Here is a 14,547-nt window from a genome sequence, read left to right as displayed (position 1 = left end):
CACTATTGCTGATACAGGCCAGGATGCCATTGGCCTTCTTGGCCACCTGGGTACACTGCTGGGACAAAAGGTTAAGAGGGCTGCTGATCCACTGGGAGCTGCTCCTCTTAAGCACAGTGTCATGGCCCCATCATTTCCTCATGCTCCCTGTTTTAGTCTACAGGCTGCCTGGGCTTTCCTGGCAGAGCAGCATCCCTCCCTCACACCTCACTGACAGGATTCCTCATGGCTATCCTAACACACACACTTTGAGCCCCGTTGATAGCACCAGAGCAGGACCCTCTCCCTGTGAGTCACGGTGACTAATTTCCTACCACCCTCCACCGCTGTACAAAGCCGATTGTCCGGCCGGGGTCCTGCCCACTCGGCACAGGCTCCCAACCCTGCCCCTGCCTCGCTACATTGTTCAAGGTCTTCCTCTCCGGTCAGACCATCCCTCTCACCCTGATTACACCATTCTTCCTCTTCCCACAGGCCACTGACTTCACATTTAGTGGAAAGGCAAAGCAAAGCTAAGAGGTATAATAACCCTATAACACCCCAGATGAGAACAGACCAGGATAAACTTTCTAAGCCTGACAAGTAGCTTTGGTCACCCAAAGTTATAATACAGGCCTGAATGAGATATTCAAGTGGCTCACCATCCACAATCTGCAGATATCATCCAGGAATCCAAGACCCAACAGTTAGAAAATCCACCCCAATGTAGCATGTAAGACAAAACAAGAACAGCAAAATAAACCCACTGCCTAAGCAGAGACAAGACACAAAGCAACGTACGGAAGAGCTTCGAGAGAAGGTGTAAAAACTAATCAGTGTGTGTTCTTTCCAAGATCCAATCATACACACACACTAAAATCAGTTCTGCTGGCTATCAAATGGAACTATATTTAAAACCACAGGGTTTCAAGATCCAGATGAAAAGTGGATTTAATGTTGACACCTTAGAGAAACTTTTAAAACAATTTTTAAATTGCAGATGGCAAGAAAGATGAAATTAAATGTAGGAAAGGAGGTAATTTGCATGTAGCTCATGCTGGAATCACAGCAGCAGCTGTAACATTATACACGGAACTTACACCTGAGCCTTGCTGTATCAGTGTTTGAATGTGCCAAAACACACTGGCAAAACAATAAACGTGTCCAGCTTTAAAGCTGGATTTATTTAAGAACAGAATACACAAATGTTTCTGCTGATGTAGAAAAAAATACTAAGAGCTGCAGACAGCGTAACAGTAGAACTTCTGAAGATTACCAGTTAAAAAAAAAAGTAGAAAAATACAAACAAACAAACAAACAAAAAATCAGTGCATACTGGAAGAAGATAATATTCAAAATGACACAGAGGACTGATTTAAGTGTCTCTTCTCTCAGCAGCTCAGAACATATACAGAAGATACAAATGGATAAAAGATATCTCATGACACCCTTACTATTCCAAGCAAGTCCCATTTTTGCCCTCGAGTATTTGCTGTTTCTCCAGACTACGAAACAGACCCAACTGACTCACTTCCATCCATCTGCTCTAGATCTATTGAAAACAAATGTGTGATGCAAACCCTTCACAGTAGGGCCTCAGCTACAGATCACACACACATTTATTCTTCTCATAGTATTTAAAGTTAATTATTTATTTTTATGGAAGGCTCAAAGGTCACTTCTAGGCAGAGTAACTAGAAATCACTGCCTTTAACAATGAAACATGTTATTCTCAGGAATTTACATGCAACATGATGGCATCCACCTTATACTGGATTACACAAACCATTGCCAGGAAGTTGTCTTATTGAGGAGGGAAGTGTTCAGCAGGTTACAACACCGCCATTCTCACAAAAAAATAATAGGTTTTTATAATTTTTTTTTTAAAACAGCAGTTCCACTAAATTATTAAGCATATTTTTCTAATGTCACAGATCTCTACTAGCCTGTTCATCTCCAAGCACCATCTCTCCATTTTACAAGAGTGCTAAATCTTCCTCATGATGATGAGAAACACTTCATTGTGAAACACATTCTTTAAGACAATATAGCCCTATCTCTATCAGACAGGAACTTCTCTTTTGCTGTCCTGCCTGCCCTTTTTAACCATGTGGAGGTACTGCCATCATACACAGCTCTTCTCTCAGCAGAACCATCAGTTTGACACCACATTCATAATTTGCCAGAAAAAGTCTATGTAAGAACACCCTCAACCCCCTTCTGTGTCCCCTGAAAACTAATTCTTGGTGGCCACAGGAGAAGGTGGCAGCCTCATTTCAGGCTTGTTTCTGCACTCCCAGATCCTCCACCTGACACTTCCCATAGGAGCCTTTATGTCACAGACAGAAGTGCACAGACACACAAAGCCCTACTTTTTTTCATCTTTGAGCGGTGACACCAGGAGAGCAGCTGCACCAGCCCACCACACACTGACAGCTTCTTTAGCCATTTCATTCAGCCCAGCACATGTGGACCTCAAGAGGTTTTCCACTGGCCTGCATGACAACACATCCTGCAGACACCCTCAGGTGAGTGCACAGAGCACACAGGGTGTGGTAGGCAGCATGACAGGAAAACAGGATTCCTATAAAGAGCAGGACAATAAAAAAAAGCTTCTCTGCAACCTGCTTCAGCTCGTCCTGCAACAGTGGAACACAAATACTCCCTTTTATTGACACCCCCTGTGAAAAACCCAGAACCTGCACACATTTTCAGCTTGAGCTCACAGCCAGGTCTGGCCTCTCGCCCAACTCCTGCCCCGCAGTCACTTCTGGCTGACTTCAGCTCTATCTCACGGCCTGAGCACCCCAAGAGAAGAAAAGGAGAAGAGGAACAGGCCGCTTGCAACGTGTTGCCTGCTCTGGACCCTCATTACATAATGCTAAGAATAAAGTCCATGAGCGACCAGCCACGCTTGGAAATACCACCACAGCACAGCCACTGTTTCTCGTGGAGTTAATCCCACAAAAGGCGCAAACCTCGGCTAATTGCTGTGGCCCACACAGCCCCAGCACCGAGCACAAGGACCCACAGTCTCGAATGTCAACAGGTGTTGCGTTCTTATTCAAAATATTTATTTAGCCAGATTTCTGCTATTATTCCCAGGCCAAGATGGTCCCATAAAGCAGGGCCAAGATGGGACTGGATTCAGCGAGCTGCCTGAGAGCTCTTTTAAGAGCACAAACACTACTTCAGCGTATAAGCTAAGGAAAGAATGGCACAGTTGGAGCCTCTTGACTAATTCCCCTGTTTATATCCAAATAAGAGGGCACTGTGGAACCTCTCTCTCCCCTTGGCAAGCTGTGAATTTCACTTGGACGCAGCCAACCCCTATAGATGGGACCTTGTGGCTACCCCAGAAAAGATTTTGGCCAGAAAGGGTAGCAAGGACATGTGGTTGAAAGCGGACCAGAAGCACAACAAGGGTTTGTGCACTAACATCTCGGGGAGGACGGAGCGCTTCCCTGGGCAGAATGAAAATCAGCCCGCCCGTGCTCCAGGACGGGTCCGCGCTCCCGCGGGACGGAGGTGTCCAGGGCCCGCAGGGACAGCGATGCCGTGGGACGAACCGCAGCCCCGGTGCGGAAAAACGCGATTTACAGCGCCCAGGAGAGCCCCGAAAGCGAGTGCCCGTGTTTCCCAGGAGGTGGCCGCCCCAGGCAGGTCCCAGTGCCGGCGGTGTCAGCGCTCGCCGGGGACCGCCCGGGCCGTGTCCCGGCCCCTCGCACCCCACCGGGGCCCGGCCCCGCGCCCCCGGGCTCGCCGCCCCCCGCTTGCCTTAAGCTGCGACTTGGAGACCTTCCCGCTGCGGTCGAGGTCGAGGGCGGTGAAGGCGTGCCAGATGGACTTGAGCAGCTCCTCCTTGAGCCCCACCATGGCCAGCCCGCTCCCGGCCCGCGCCCGCCGCCGCTGTGCCCGGCCTGCGCCGGCCCCGGGGGCGCGGCCCTGCCCGGCCCGGCCCGGCCCCGCTGGCACCGCCCCGGCAGCCGCGTCCCGCCCCGGCGGCGGCGGAGCCCGGGGGCGGCCCCCTCAGCGCCCCCTCAGCGCAGCGCTCGGGCGGGAGCGCCCTGCGCCTCCGGGTCTCGTTCTCTGGCCTTCTGAAGCTTTCTCTCCTATGGCAGGTCTGCCCTTTTTTCTTAATAGGAAAATGCGCACTGTTAAATGGAAAGTGCTTGTTGGATTTTCTCCTTTTCAGTGTACTTCTGATGGCTCGCTGTAACGTGGATGAATAAATTAACATTTGTCACCGTGCTGCTCTTCAGTACAGTTAAAACACTGTTCAGGGTTTTCACCTCTGTTGAGATAGCAAATAAAACAGTCTCGTCACTGTGATGTGCTATTAGATAGATAAAACAAGTACTGCATGGTAATGAAAGCTGTCGTGAATATAACAGTGAGCCTGATACTTTTCTATCTTTCCAAATACTTCCCTCCAGAAAACTGGGGTTTTTTGAAGGACAGGAATACAGTTGAGTCTGTGAATAGAATTTATGAAAGTCTCAGGTCCAATATTCCCAGTAGGCGTGAGCACTGAGGAGAGTAGCTTTCCTCTTGGAATATTTCTGCCCCAAAAGCAGCTTGGAAGGAAGGCTGCGCACAGCTGGAGAGAGTGCACTGCAATCCCAGTGCAGGGGGAGAGCTAAAAAAACCTCCTTCTTCACTAGTTCCAGAGCAGAAGCCAGACAAAATGTGTTCACGAGGAAGGAATTGTGCTCTTGGAAGTTTTCTTGAGAGTTTTTGGGTGTTTGGTATAGGTTTTTTGTGTTAAGTCCTCTTTAATGCTGTGGGTTGGGAATAAGCACTGGTGAGGGCAGCAGCTGTGCAAGGACTTCAGCTGAGATTATTAAAACAAAATGAATTTATGCATCATTTCTTCTGCATGTTGTAGGAAAAGCAAATTATTATTTATGATGCATGTGCTGTGATCTCAAGGGTCTTTTTTTCCATGTATTTTTCCCTATTTTTTTGGCTAAGTGGTGTGTTGGTTGGTCTCCTTAGCCAAAAATACCTCTTCAGGCCAACTTTGGGAGGGGAAGGATAGAATGGCCTTTTTGTACAACTTGATGGATGTCTTTGGCATTTCAATCTGGACAGCAGATACCATAAATCATGTCAGCAACACAGCCAGGATCCAAACCCCAAAGGCACTGAAGCCTTAGGCCCAAATATGATCCACCCACTGAGAGCATCTCTGTGAGCTTATTTTGCAGAAAAGGACAATGAGTGAGAAGAAGTGAGGGATGATGGACATGGTCTTAGCAGCAGAAGGTACAAAACTCTCTAACACTTAACTGACTGACAAAGACTGAGAAATAAGACTCTTGCATGCACTGTTTCCTGCAACTGATAGAAAAGCTCACACTTTTCTGTCTGTGTCAAACCCACATACATTGCTTTGAACACTGCATGTGACTGTCATTCACAGAGCACAGCCCATGATCACGCTAAGGTTTTATTTTCATGGATTTCACACAGAATCATTAAGATCCCAAACTCAAGACACATAATAAACAGGAGGGGAAAAAAATTAGTTTTTGCCCAGTTTTAGTCCTCAGTCAATTGCATCATCAGAACAAAAAGAGCACTCCAAGTGAAATAGTTCTGGCAGGTACAGCTTGACAACTGTTTTGTACCAGGTGGTGCTGGTTTATTGTGATTCCAGTAAGAAAGGCACTCAAATTCTGAAGTGTAACTTAAAATGCCATTTATTGCAGCCAACATTATAATGGAGAGAACAATGTAGATAACCTTACATGCCTTCAGGAAGCCTGGGCTGTGCAGCATCAACCAGGTGCAGCATGTCACGCAGATCCTACCCAGGAAAAGTTACACCATTTCAGTCATTCAAGCTATTACGGGATTTTCTTAGAAGGAAACAACTCTGTACATTGTTTCTATTGCCAAACATAAAGGATGTTCACACCAGAACCCCTTGCTGCCATTTTCAGATACAGTGCAGGGCATGCAGCACTGTCATCACAGGTACCATGTAGGAGCTGCCCAAAAAATCCTGTGGGACAATCAGCCAGGGAAATTTGTCCCCCGTGGGCCTGGAGGCCAAGCTGGACAGACAGCACAGCTCAGCACAAGCTGGGAAGGCATGGGCCTAACTTGCGTGGATCACTGATCCTCCAGGTACAACGGGCTTCTGGCCAGGACCAGGGCAGATGAGCAGACAGCAAAGTTCACTGTAAGAAGTAATTCTAATTCTCAAAGGTGATAATTCACAAGATTAGTTTTCTGTATGTGGTGAATTGGAGACTAGAATCATCCACAGATTTCAGGTGATTTTTATTCTTCAGAAACACCTTTTAGAGATGTTATAGTCTCCCAGTCAATTGTCAAACACAACCTGCCTTATTCACTGAACACATCCTAACAGCCTTTTCCCTCCTCTTTTTTCTTAACCTTTTTCTCCATAATTTATTCAAGGCTTTGGAATCCACAAAAAATTATTTATGCTCCTTCCTCGAGACAGACAGTGTGAACTATATGATTGACATCAAAAATTATTTGTATTAAATTTCCTAATGAACCTGATTTGCTAATATTATAGCTGTTACTATACAGAAACATCTGCCATCTTAAAATACATTAGCATTTCTCCAATTTGAGCACAGCTATTCCACTTAAGAAGGGAAGAGATAACTTTTATATATGCAGATAAATTGGTGGCTGAGCACCCACAAGGTCACCAGTAAAATCAGAACATCCTTATTAAAGTGCATTAAAATACAGCTAGATTCTGTGAAAAGTCATTGAAGAAAAGCAATTAATGTAGTTCACACATGAATCTTCAATGACAGACTTAATCTTTGCTTTGAACAGCATACAGTGGTTTTTTTTGGCAGTTTGAATTTTTGGTAAAAACAATAGAGTGGAAAAACAAAATCAAAACAAAATGCCCCACAAATTGTAGAGACCAACAAAACCTTTCCACCACACCCACACACATAAAAACCAACCAACCAACAACAAAAAAACCAACCAACCAAAAAAAAACTTCCACAAAAACCCCCCACTAAAACCCTGTGTGCTGCCTTACATTTTCTCTTCATTCTTTTTGCTGGCTTCTGTTATTCCTGATTTAAATGACATGCTAACATCCTTTGCCAGAACAGGATTTGTTTTCCACTCAGAATATAAATAGTTCCATTTAGGTCACTAGGTTAGCAGTCCATGCTTAAATGTTTCATTAAAATGAGTGGTTTATACAAATCTCAGCTGCTCCAGCACTTGGTAGGTTAATCAAAAGGCTACTTAAAAGTTACGCATAAACCTAGTATATGATTTTATATAGTCATACTCATATTTAAAACCGTTTTTATAGGATTGAACTAACTGAGCAAAACCAGTTAAAGTGAAGTTCATATGCAGACAAACTTGTTGTGGAACGAAACCTTTGTTTTTTATGCTTACCCAAAATAGCTTTGACAAAGTTACAGGACTATCCTGTGTATCCACACCCAAAGTGTGAGTTATTTTAAGCAACCCTTCTATTTTGATATGCTAGTCTGGATCTTTGCTTATCAAAGACTTTACATTCCGAACCTTTGAAGATAAGATTGACATGTAATCCATTAAACATTAATTAACAGCAATCACACTTAACCAAGAAACCCTTGATAGCACTACATAAACCCTAAATTGCTTGCGTGGTACAAAAGCAAGTTCTGATGCAACTTCACACACTTCTGCTTTTCCTGAAAGTTGTCTGAGATCTCAGCAACTTTATTTTAAATCTGCACTTATTCTAATTTTGTTTCCTCACCACAGTTAAAAACATGACTGAAGGGAGGGAAAACTGGCTCAGTCTCACAGAGTGACTCACAGTTTCAGGAAGGAGCTTTAGTTAGACCCTGCTGGGGCTCAGCCTTAAGGGGTCAATCACTTTTCTCTTGGTCCTCTTTGCAGGAGCTTAATTACTCCTTGTTAGCCAAATAATAAGTATTTGTCAGGGAAGTTCTAACCAGAGGAAAGATTACGCACTTGAACCGTTACTAATTTTGTTTTATGCCACTGAGTCAGTTAAACTGACATCAAGGAAAGAATTCCAGCACTTCAGTAACTCAGTTTTCTGCTCATTGTTAGCCCAGGGAAAATCTTCCCAACCTCGGCTAGACCAGTCGTTTTCATTCTCCACAGGAAAACTAAATGGAAGCAAACCGAAATTGAAGACCATTAAGCCAACTTTGCAGCAAACTGTGTTTCCAGTATCTGCCACTTCACAACAATGTTTCAGGAGAAAAGTGAAGCAAATGCTAGTGTTTATTATCAATGTGTTAGTTCTGAATAGACTACTCCTGTCATAAAACATCTCAAGGAAACATTGGGGGAGAGTGTAAAAAGCAGTAAGTATATTTGACATTATAGCATGACCCAATCCTCATGCCATCTGAGGAATTTGTTTTTTCTGTTATTTTAAAATACTTTAGTAGTTTGAGGTGAAACAGGAAGCAGCATTAGATGCTGAATCAGAATGGCAGTTCAGTCTCTCCTAAAAAAAAAAGTGAATTTTTCATTCACTTCTAAGACTTCCACAGCAAACTTTAAAGGGATTACAGCAAGACACGCCTATTTCACTATGGTTTTCTATTATTTATACACATGTGCACAATACATGCCTTTTTATTTAAACTTAAGAAAACAAATGTAATGAAGGGATAAAACATTAGGTTACCTTTCAGTTCTTCCCTGGTAACACACATCTTACTCTACACTTTCAGCTGATAAGGTATTTCTCATCAAGTTCTAGAGCTCACCATAGAACAGAATACCACAGATATCTTACCTGCAGAGAGGAAGAGGAAATTCAATCCTGTGTGTGTAGTAACCATCTGATACCATCTTTTGGGATGGGAACCAGAAGGAGAAATAAGCAATGGAAAAAGCCACTTAAGCAGGGTTAATGTAGAAGACAGTCAGAATCATAGAATCTTTAAGGCTGGGAAAGACCTCCAGTATCACTGGGCCCCCTGTTAACCCAGCACTGCCGTGTTCACCACTAAACCATTTCCCTCAGTGCCACATCCACATGTTTTTTGACTTCCAGGGATGGTGGTTCCACCACTTCCCTAGGCAGCCTGTTCCAATGCCTAGCAACCTTTTCAGTGAAGAAATTTTTCCTAATGTCCCATCTAAACCTCTCCTGGAGCAGCTTTAGGCCATATCCTCTTGTCCTACCACTGTTACCTGGGAGAAGAGACTGACCCTCCCCTGGCTACAGCCTCCTTTTAAGCAGTTGTAGAGAGCAATAAGGTCTCCCCTGAGCCTCTTTTTGTCCAGGCTACAGAGCCCCAGCTGCTCCTCATAGGACTGGACACAGCACTTCAGGTGTGGCCTCACCAGTGCCCAGTACAGAGGGACAACCACTGCCCTGGTCCTGCTGACCACACTATTTATGACACAAGCCAGGATGCCATTGGCCTTCTTGGCCACCTGGGCACACTCTGGTTCATGTTCAACCACTGTTGACCAGCACCCCCTAAGTCCTGTTCCACTGAGCAGCTTTCCAGCCACTCTGCCCACAGCCTGCAGCACTGCCTGGGGTTGTTGTGACCCAAGGGCAGGACTTGTCACTTCGCCTTGTTGAACCTTATACAGTGGCCTTGGCCCATCAATCCAGCCTTGACTCAATGTCTATAAGATCCAAAGGAGTTTAAAATCCCACGTGCTAAGCCATAAGTAAAATATATGGGGATATTCTGCCCTGAACATCTTAACACCTACATAGATGAGAGTGAAAAGAGGCAAGAGGAAAGAGCTGCAGGTTGAGAATAGCAGTTGTTTCTCCTGTCCCCCCATTCCTATCCTGTGAAACACCTGCCTAAAATACTTTCATTAGTGGTGCCTTCTGCTGTCTGTAAATCAATAGATGAACAAGATCTTCTCCATCAGGATGCAGGCTGAACACACAGAATCTTCCTGTGTGTAAATTCAGTAACAGCAGCAGGTTTTATGTCCATTAGCCCACTTGTCTGGCAGCAACCCTAGGGATACACAGAAGATCATTAATCAGAGTCAGGCCACATAGTCTGCTTTCATCTTGAGTCAAACAGACATCAGTTTAGACCAGCATGATAATTCAGATGTCATGCTAAATGCTCTTATTGTGTATTATAAGGGAGTCAAATGAGCAGCAAAAGGAAGATCTTCAATGCTTCAGATTTTTCAAGACTATCCAGAATCTCAAATTCATTTTGAGGCGTGTACAACCTCAGATCTCTGAGCAACATGTTAAACAATAATAAATTGCTTCCTGTTTAATTAGGCACAGCAATATTCTCTCCTTGGGGCACCTCCCTTTCCCCTAGCCCAATCCCATTATACTTTGGGAAGATAGAATCTTCATCCAATTCCAACTGTTCAGACAGAAGCAGGACCTCTGTTTCCTGACTGCTGTCCTGCCCAGTTCCCTTCTGCTTTCTCTGTGCCGCGTTTCTGGAGCTGAGAACCTTCGGTCGGCTCGGCAGCACTCCCTCAGAGGGCTTCCAGGCTTCACTGGAGGGAGGGAGGGCTCAGCCCAGGTTTGTCTCTTGATGGCCATGTTTAGACCCGGGTCCTCAAGCCCAGCTATAGCAGGGATGTTTGTAGGTCTCACACACAGAGGTTTATTAAACACGTGGATACCTTACATACCAAACAACACATAAGGACACATGGTGAGGGTGCCTTTTCCAAGCCTCTACAGCCAAAGGAGTGCAAATTAAAAGACACTTACCTGAGCTACTGCTGGCAAGAATGCTCAGTCACTGCTGCAGAACAAGATAATGCTTTCCAGCAATCAGGGTCGAGTGTCCCACCAGCACACAAGCACTTCAAAGACAAAAATTCAGTGCACAGTTAACAATTTTGTCCAGCAGGTGTTGCTGGAGACTACAGAACACATTCAGACAAGGTCCAGCTGGCCAGCTCTTGGGAGGGTGTCAAACACCTCGTGTTCCCCTGCCCCAGATCAGCAAGGACAGGGTGCCTATTGCTACTTTTACTCATGAAACTTTTCAATGTTATAAAGTAATGCAAGGTGTGACATTGAAATCCTATTTTGGAACATATAAACAGTGCCTAACTCCATTTCTAAGTGGAAGTATAGCTTGTCTGTGACTTCCAAAATAAAACAACTTGACAGTAAGCTTTTCAGGTTCTACATTTTAGCAATTTAGATCCTTTCCAACTAATAGGCAACAGGATACTTGGAAACTGAAAAATGACCCTAACAAAAACCATCAAAAAACTCTAGAGAACTGCTGCGTGGGAATACCTTACCAAAAACAAAATTAAAAAACATACAAAGATGACCTCTAATTATATTTTGACAGTAATAGCAGAAACAGAATTTCATGTAGTATTTGAACACCAGATGTGACTCAAGATTTTTTGAAGTATAGCATTTATGATTCAATTCAATAATTTAGCGTGCAAACCCATCAGTATTTCTACAATCAATGGAAAGGTTTGAATTGCAAGATGAATTATCCAAACAGTGAATCAGTCCTTGATACTTGAAATTCATTTTTCAGTGTTAAATGGTGTCGTGTCTTTACAGGAAACTGAGTCTGTAAGAGCTTTAGTCCATCACACCACCCACTCTTTGGTCAGAAGATGCAGAAAGACTGAGCAAGACCAGGCAGGTAGTGTTGTCCAGTAATGTATCATTAGAAGATGGAGAAGAGAAAGGAGCAGACAAATGTCTAGAGGAGGTGGGGATATGAAATACCTGCTTTCAGATATTTTTACATTCACTTTGAGTTCTCCATGAAGTCATGCAGTCTAATCAAATAAGGTAAGCTGCTATGTTACATCTGTATTGGAAATTTAAGCTAGCTGAATTCAGGAGAAGAATGGTTAGACATTAAATGTAGCTATTTTGAAGAACACATTTGCCACACAACTGCAATGCTTGCTTCTTAAACTGAGATAAAGCTTTCCTCTTCAAGTGCTGAAGCTCATCCCATTACACTAAGAATTCTACCAAATTCTTGGTAGAATTTCAACTAATATCCAACTCTACATTTTTGCGAGAGGTGAGAAGCTGCTTCTTCCACCTGCAAAGACAACTTGCTGAACTACAGACAAGCTTGGCCCAAGTCCTGCTTTTGCAATAAATTCATAAGCCACCAAAATTACTGTAAGATTGTTCATATTAAAAAAAGAAGCCCCCTTCGATGTCAGTAAAAATAGATACCACTTCTTACTCAGTAAGCATCTGAATCATGAATCACTTGGTGCTGGGAATATTCACGGCAAGCATTAACACACACTTCCCAAATTCTCTGCTTCTTCCCACTAGCCACCATTGTAGCCAGGATTCACTGCCTCACCATTGGCACCAGGAAGGCTCATGAAAATTTGACATAAAATTTCACCATTCTTACTGCTCCCATAAACTACTTTAAAACCCTGAAATGCCTTTTTAAATACTGTTCTTGGCATACAGGAAAAAGTTAAAAATATCTAAAGTCACTTCAGTCACATGGTTTAAGCTAGGCACCCCTACAATGGCACACAAAACCTGTGACCAGCACTAGAACAGACCCCACTGAATTCTTTAGGTTGGAAGGCATCCTTATGATCATAGAGTCCAACTGTTAACCCAGCTCTGCCAAGTCCACCACTCAGCCATGTCCCTAAGTGCCACATCCCCACAGCTTTTGAATAACACCAGGGATGGTGACACCACCAGTTCCCTGGACAGCCTGTTCCAATGCTTGACACTACTTCAGAGTAGACACGCTTCCTAATATCCTATCTAAACCTCCCCTGGCACAACTTGAAGCTGTTTCCTCTTGTCCTATCTCTAGTTACCTGGGAGAAGAAGCCAACTTCCACATGACTACAGTCTCTCTTCAGGCAGTTGTAGAGAAGTGATAAGGTCACTCCTGAGCCTCCTTTTCTCCAGGCCAAATACCCCCAGCTCCCTGAGCCGCTCCTCACAGGACTTGTGCTCCAGACCCTCCACCAGCTCCATTGCCCTTCTCTGGGCTCACTCCAGCCCCTCAATGTCTTTCTTGCAGTGAGGGGCCCAAAACTGGACACAGCACTCAAGGTGTGGCCTCACCAGTGCCTAGTACAGGGGGACAGTCACTACCCTGGTCCTGCCAGACATGCTGTTCTTGATAGAGGCCAGGATGCCATTGGCCACTTTGGCCACCTGGGCACTGCTGGCTCATGTTCATCTGCTGTCAAAGAGCACCCCCACATCCTTTTCCACTGGGCAGTTTTCCAGCCACTCCTCCCTCAGCCTGTAGCACTGCCTGGGGTTGTTGTGACCCAAGGGAAGGATCTGGCACTTGGCCTTGTTGAACCTCCTGCAGTTGTGTCCTCAGCCCACTGATCCAGCCTGTCCAGATCCCTCTGCAGAGCCTTCCTGCTCTCCAACAGATCAACACTCCTGCACAACTTGATGTCATCTGCAAACTGAGGGAACCCTGGGTCCTCTTATCCAGATCATTGATAAAGACATTTAAACAGGGCCCCACACCAATCCCTGGGGGACACCACTGGTGACCGGCCACCACTGGATGTAACTCCATCCACCACCACTCCCTGGGCCCAGCAATCCAGGCAGTTCCTCACCCAGCCAGGAGCACAGCTCTCCAAACCCACAGCACAGCTTGTTTGCACAGCAATGCCTGTACTGATGTTACAGGCCTCTGAAAATGGGCGATGCAGGAGCACAGAACTGTAATAGGTAGAACAAATTTGTTTACACCGTAGAGGACGAAAGGCTTAGGTTCACTAATCCCCCACCAATTGGTATTTCTGACTGTTTAGAAGTATGCTTAAAGAAAGGACTCAATGTAGATGAACATTAAAGCACTGCAACAAAACCATCTGTTTTAAATTCTCTCACAAACAAGGCTATTTTATAAAGTAAAAACCTAAGGGTATTCCAGCATATCTGTTTTTACTGATAACTGCATATTCAGTTACCTTACACCAAGACTCTGAATTTCACTGCCATATGACTAGAACGGAGAACTCTTAGTTATTTTCTGCTATTTGCAAAGCTGAATTTTATGAGTCCATAGAATTCAGATACAGCTTCTCTGAGTTACCTGCAGCTCTAATACAAGGTAAAAACTTCCACAATAGACTCATCTATTAAGCCTTCATTTACTGTGTCTCTCTTCTTTACATTTGTCTCCATACCACAGAACATGCCATTATTGTCTTCCTGAAACTATTCCAACTCCTCCCACTGTTCTCTTCCCATTCTCAGCAATTCCTGAGCTTTCTTCCTTACCTCAGACCCAGGTCTTTGCTCATGTAAGTTTCTATTCCTCCACCATCAGTCATGGGTTCCACTTCTTCCAGGAGTTTCACCTTTCCCAGTGCAATACCATTCCTGAGGCTGCAGAGACAGACTGCTATGGACACCAACACACCAACTAGGACGCTTCTCTCCTAACTATCAACAAGTGTCTTACCTCAGTCCCACTCTCATGAGAAGGAACCACAAGCATTAGGCATGAGTGGGAAGCAGATCTCATCAGGACTTGCCGTAGTATATTCCCAACTCAGTATTTTATTTCCATAACTACGAAGTTAAATAAGCGTTAGACAATA

At 44.4% G+C, this 14,547-nt stretch overlaps 1 protein-coding gene across 1 annotated transcript in view; it reads right to left on the bottom strand.

Moving 5' to 3' along the window:
• SWAP70 (switching B cell complex subunit SWAP70) overlaps window positions 1-3,912 on the bottom strand; it is a 35,552-nt gene extending 31,640 nt beyond the window's left edge. Inside the window, exon 1 of the mRNA XM_039552468.1 lies at window positions 3,757-3,912. Coding sequence (XP_039408402.1) covers window positions 3,757-3,855 — 99 coding nt within the window. The 5' untranslated portion in view covers window positions 3,856-3,912. The remainder of the gene's footprint in view (window positions 1-3,756) is intronic.
• Window positions 3,913-14,547: the final 10,635 nt, after the last annotated feature.

Source organism: Corvus cornix, chromosome 5 (genome assembly GCF_000738735.6).
Source record: "Corvus cornix cornix isolate S_Up_H32 chromosome 5, ASM73873v5, whole genome shotgun sequence".
Lineage (NCBI taxonomy): Eukaryota > Metazoa > Chordata > Aves > Passeriformes > Corvidae > Corvus > Corvus cornix.
This window is presented reverse-complemented; position numbering and strand designations above follow the sequence as displayed.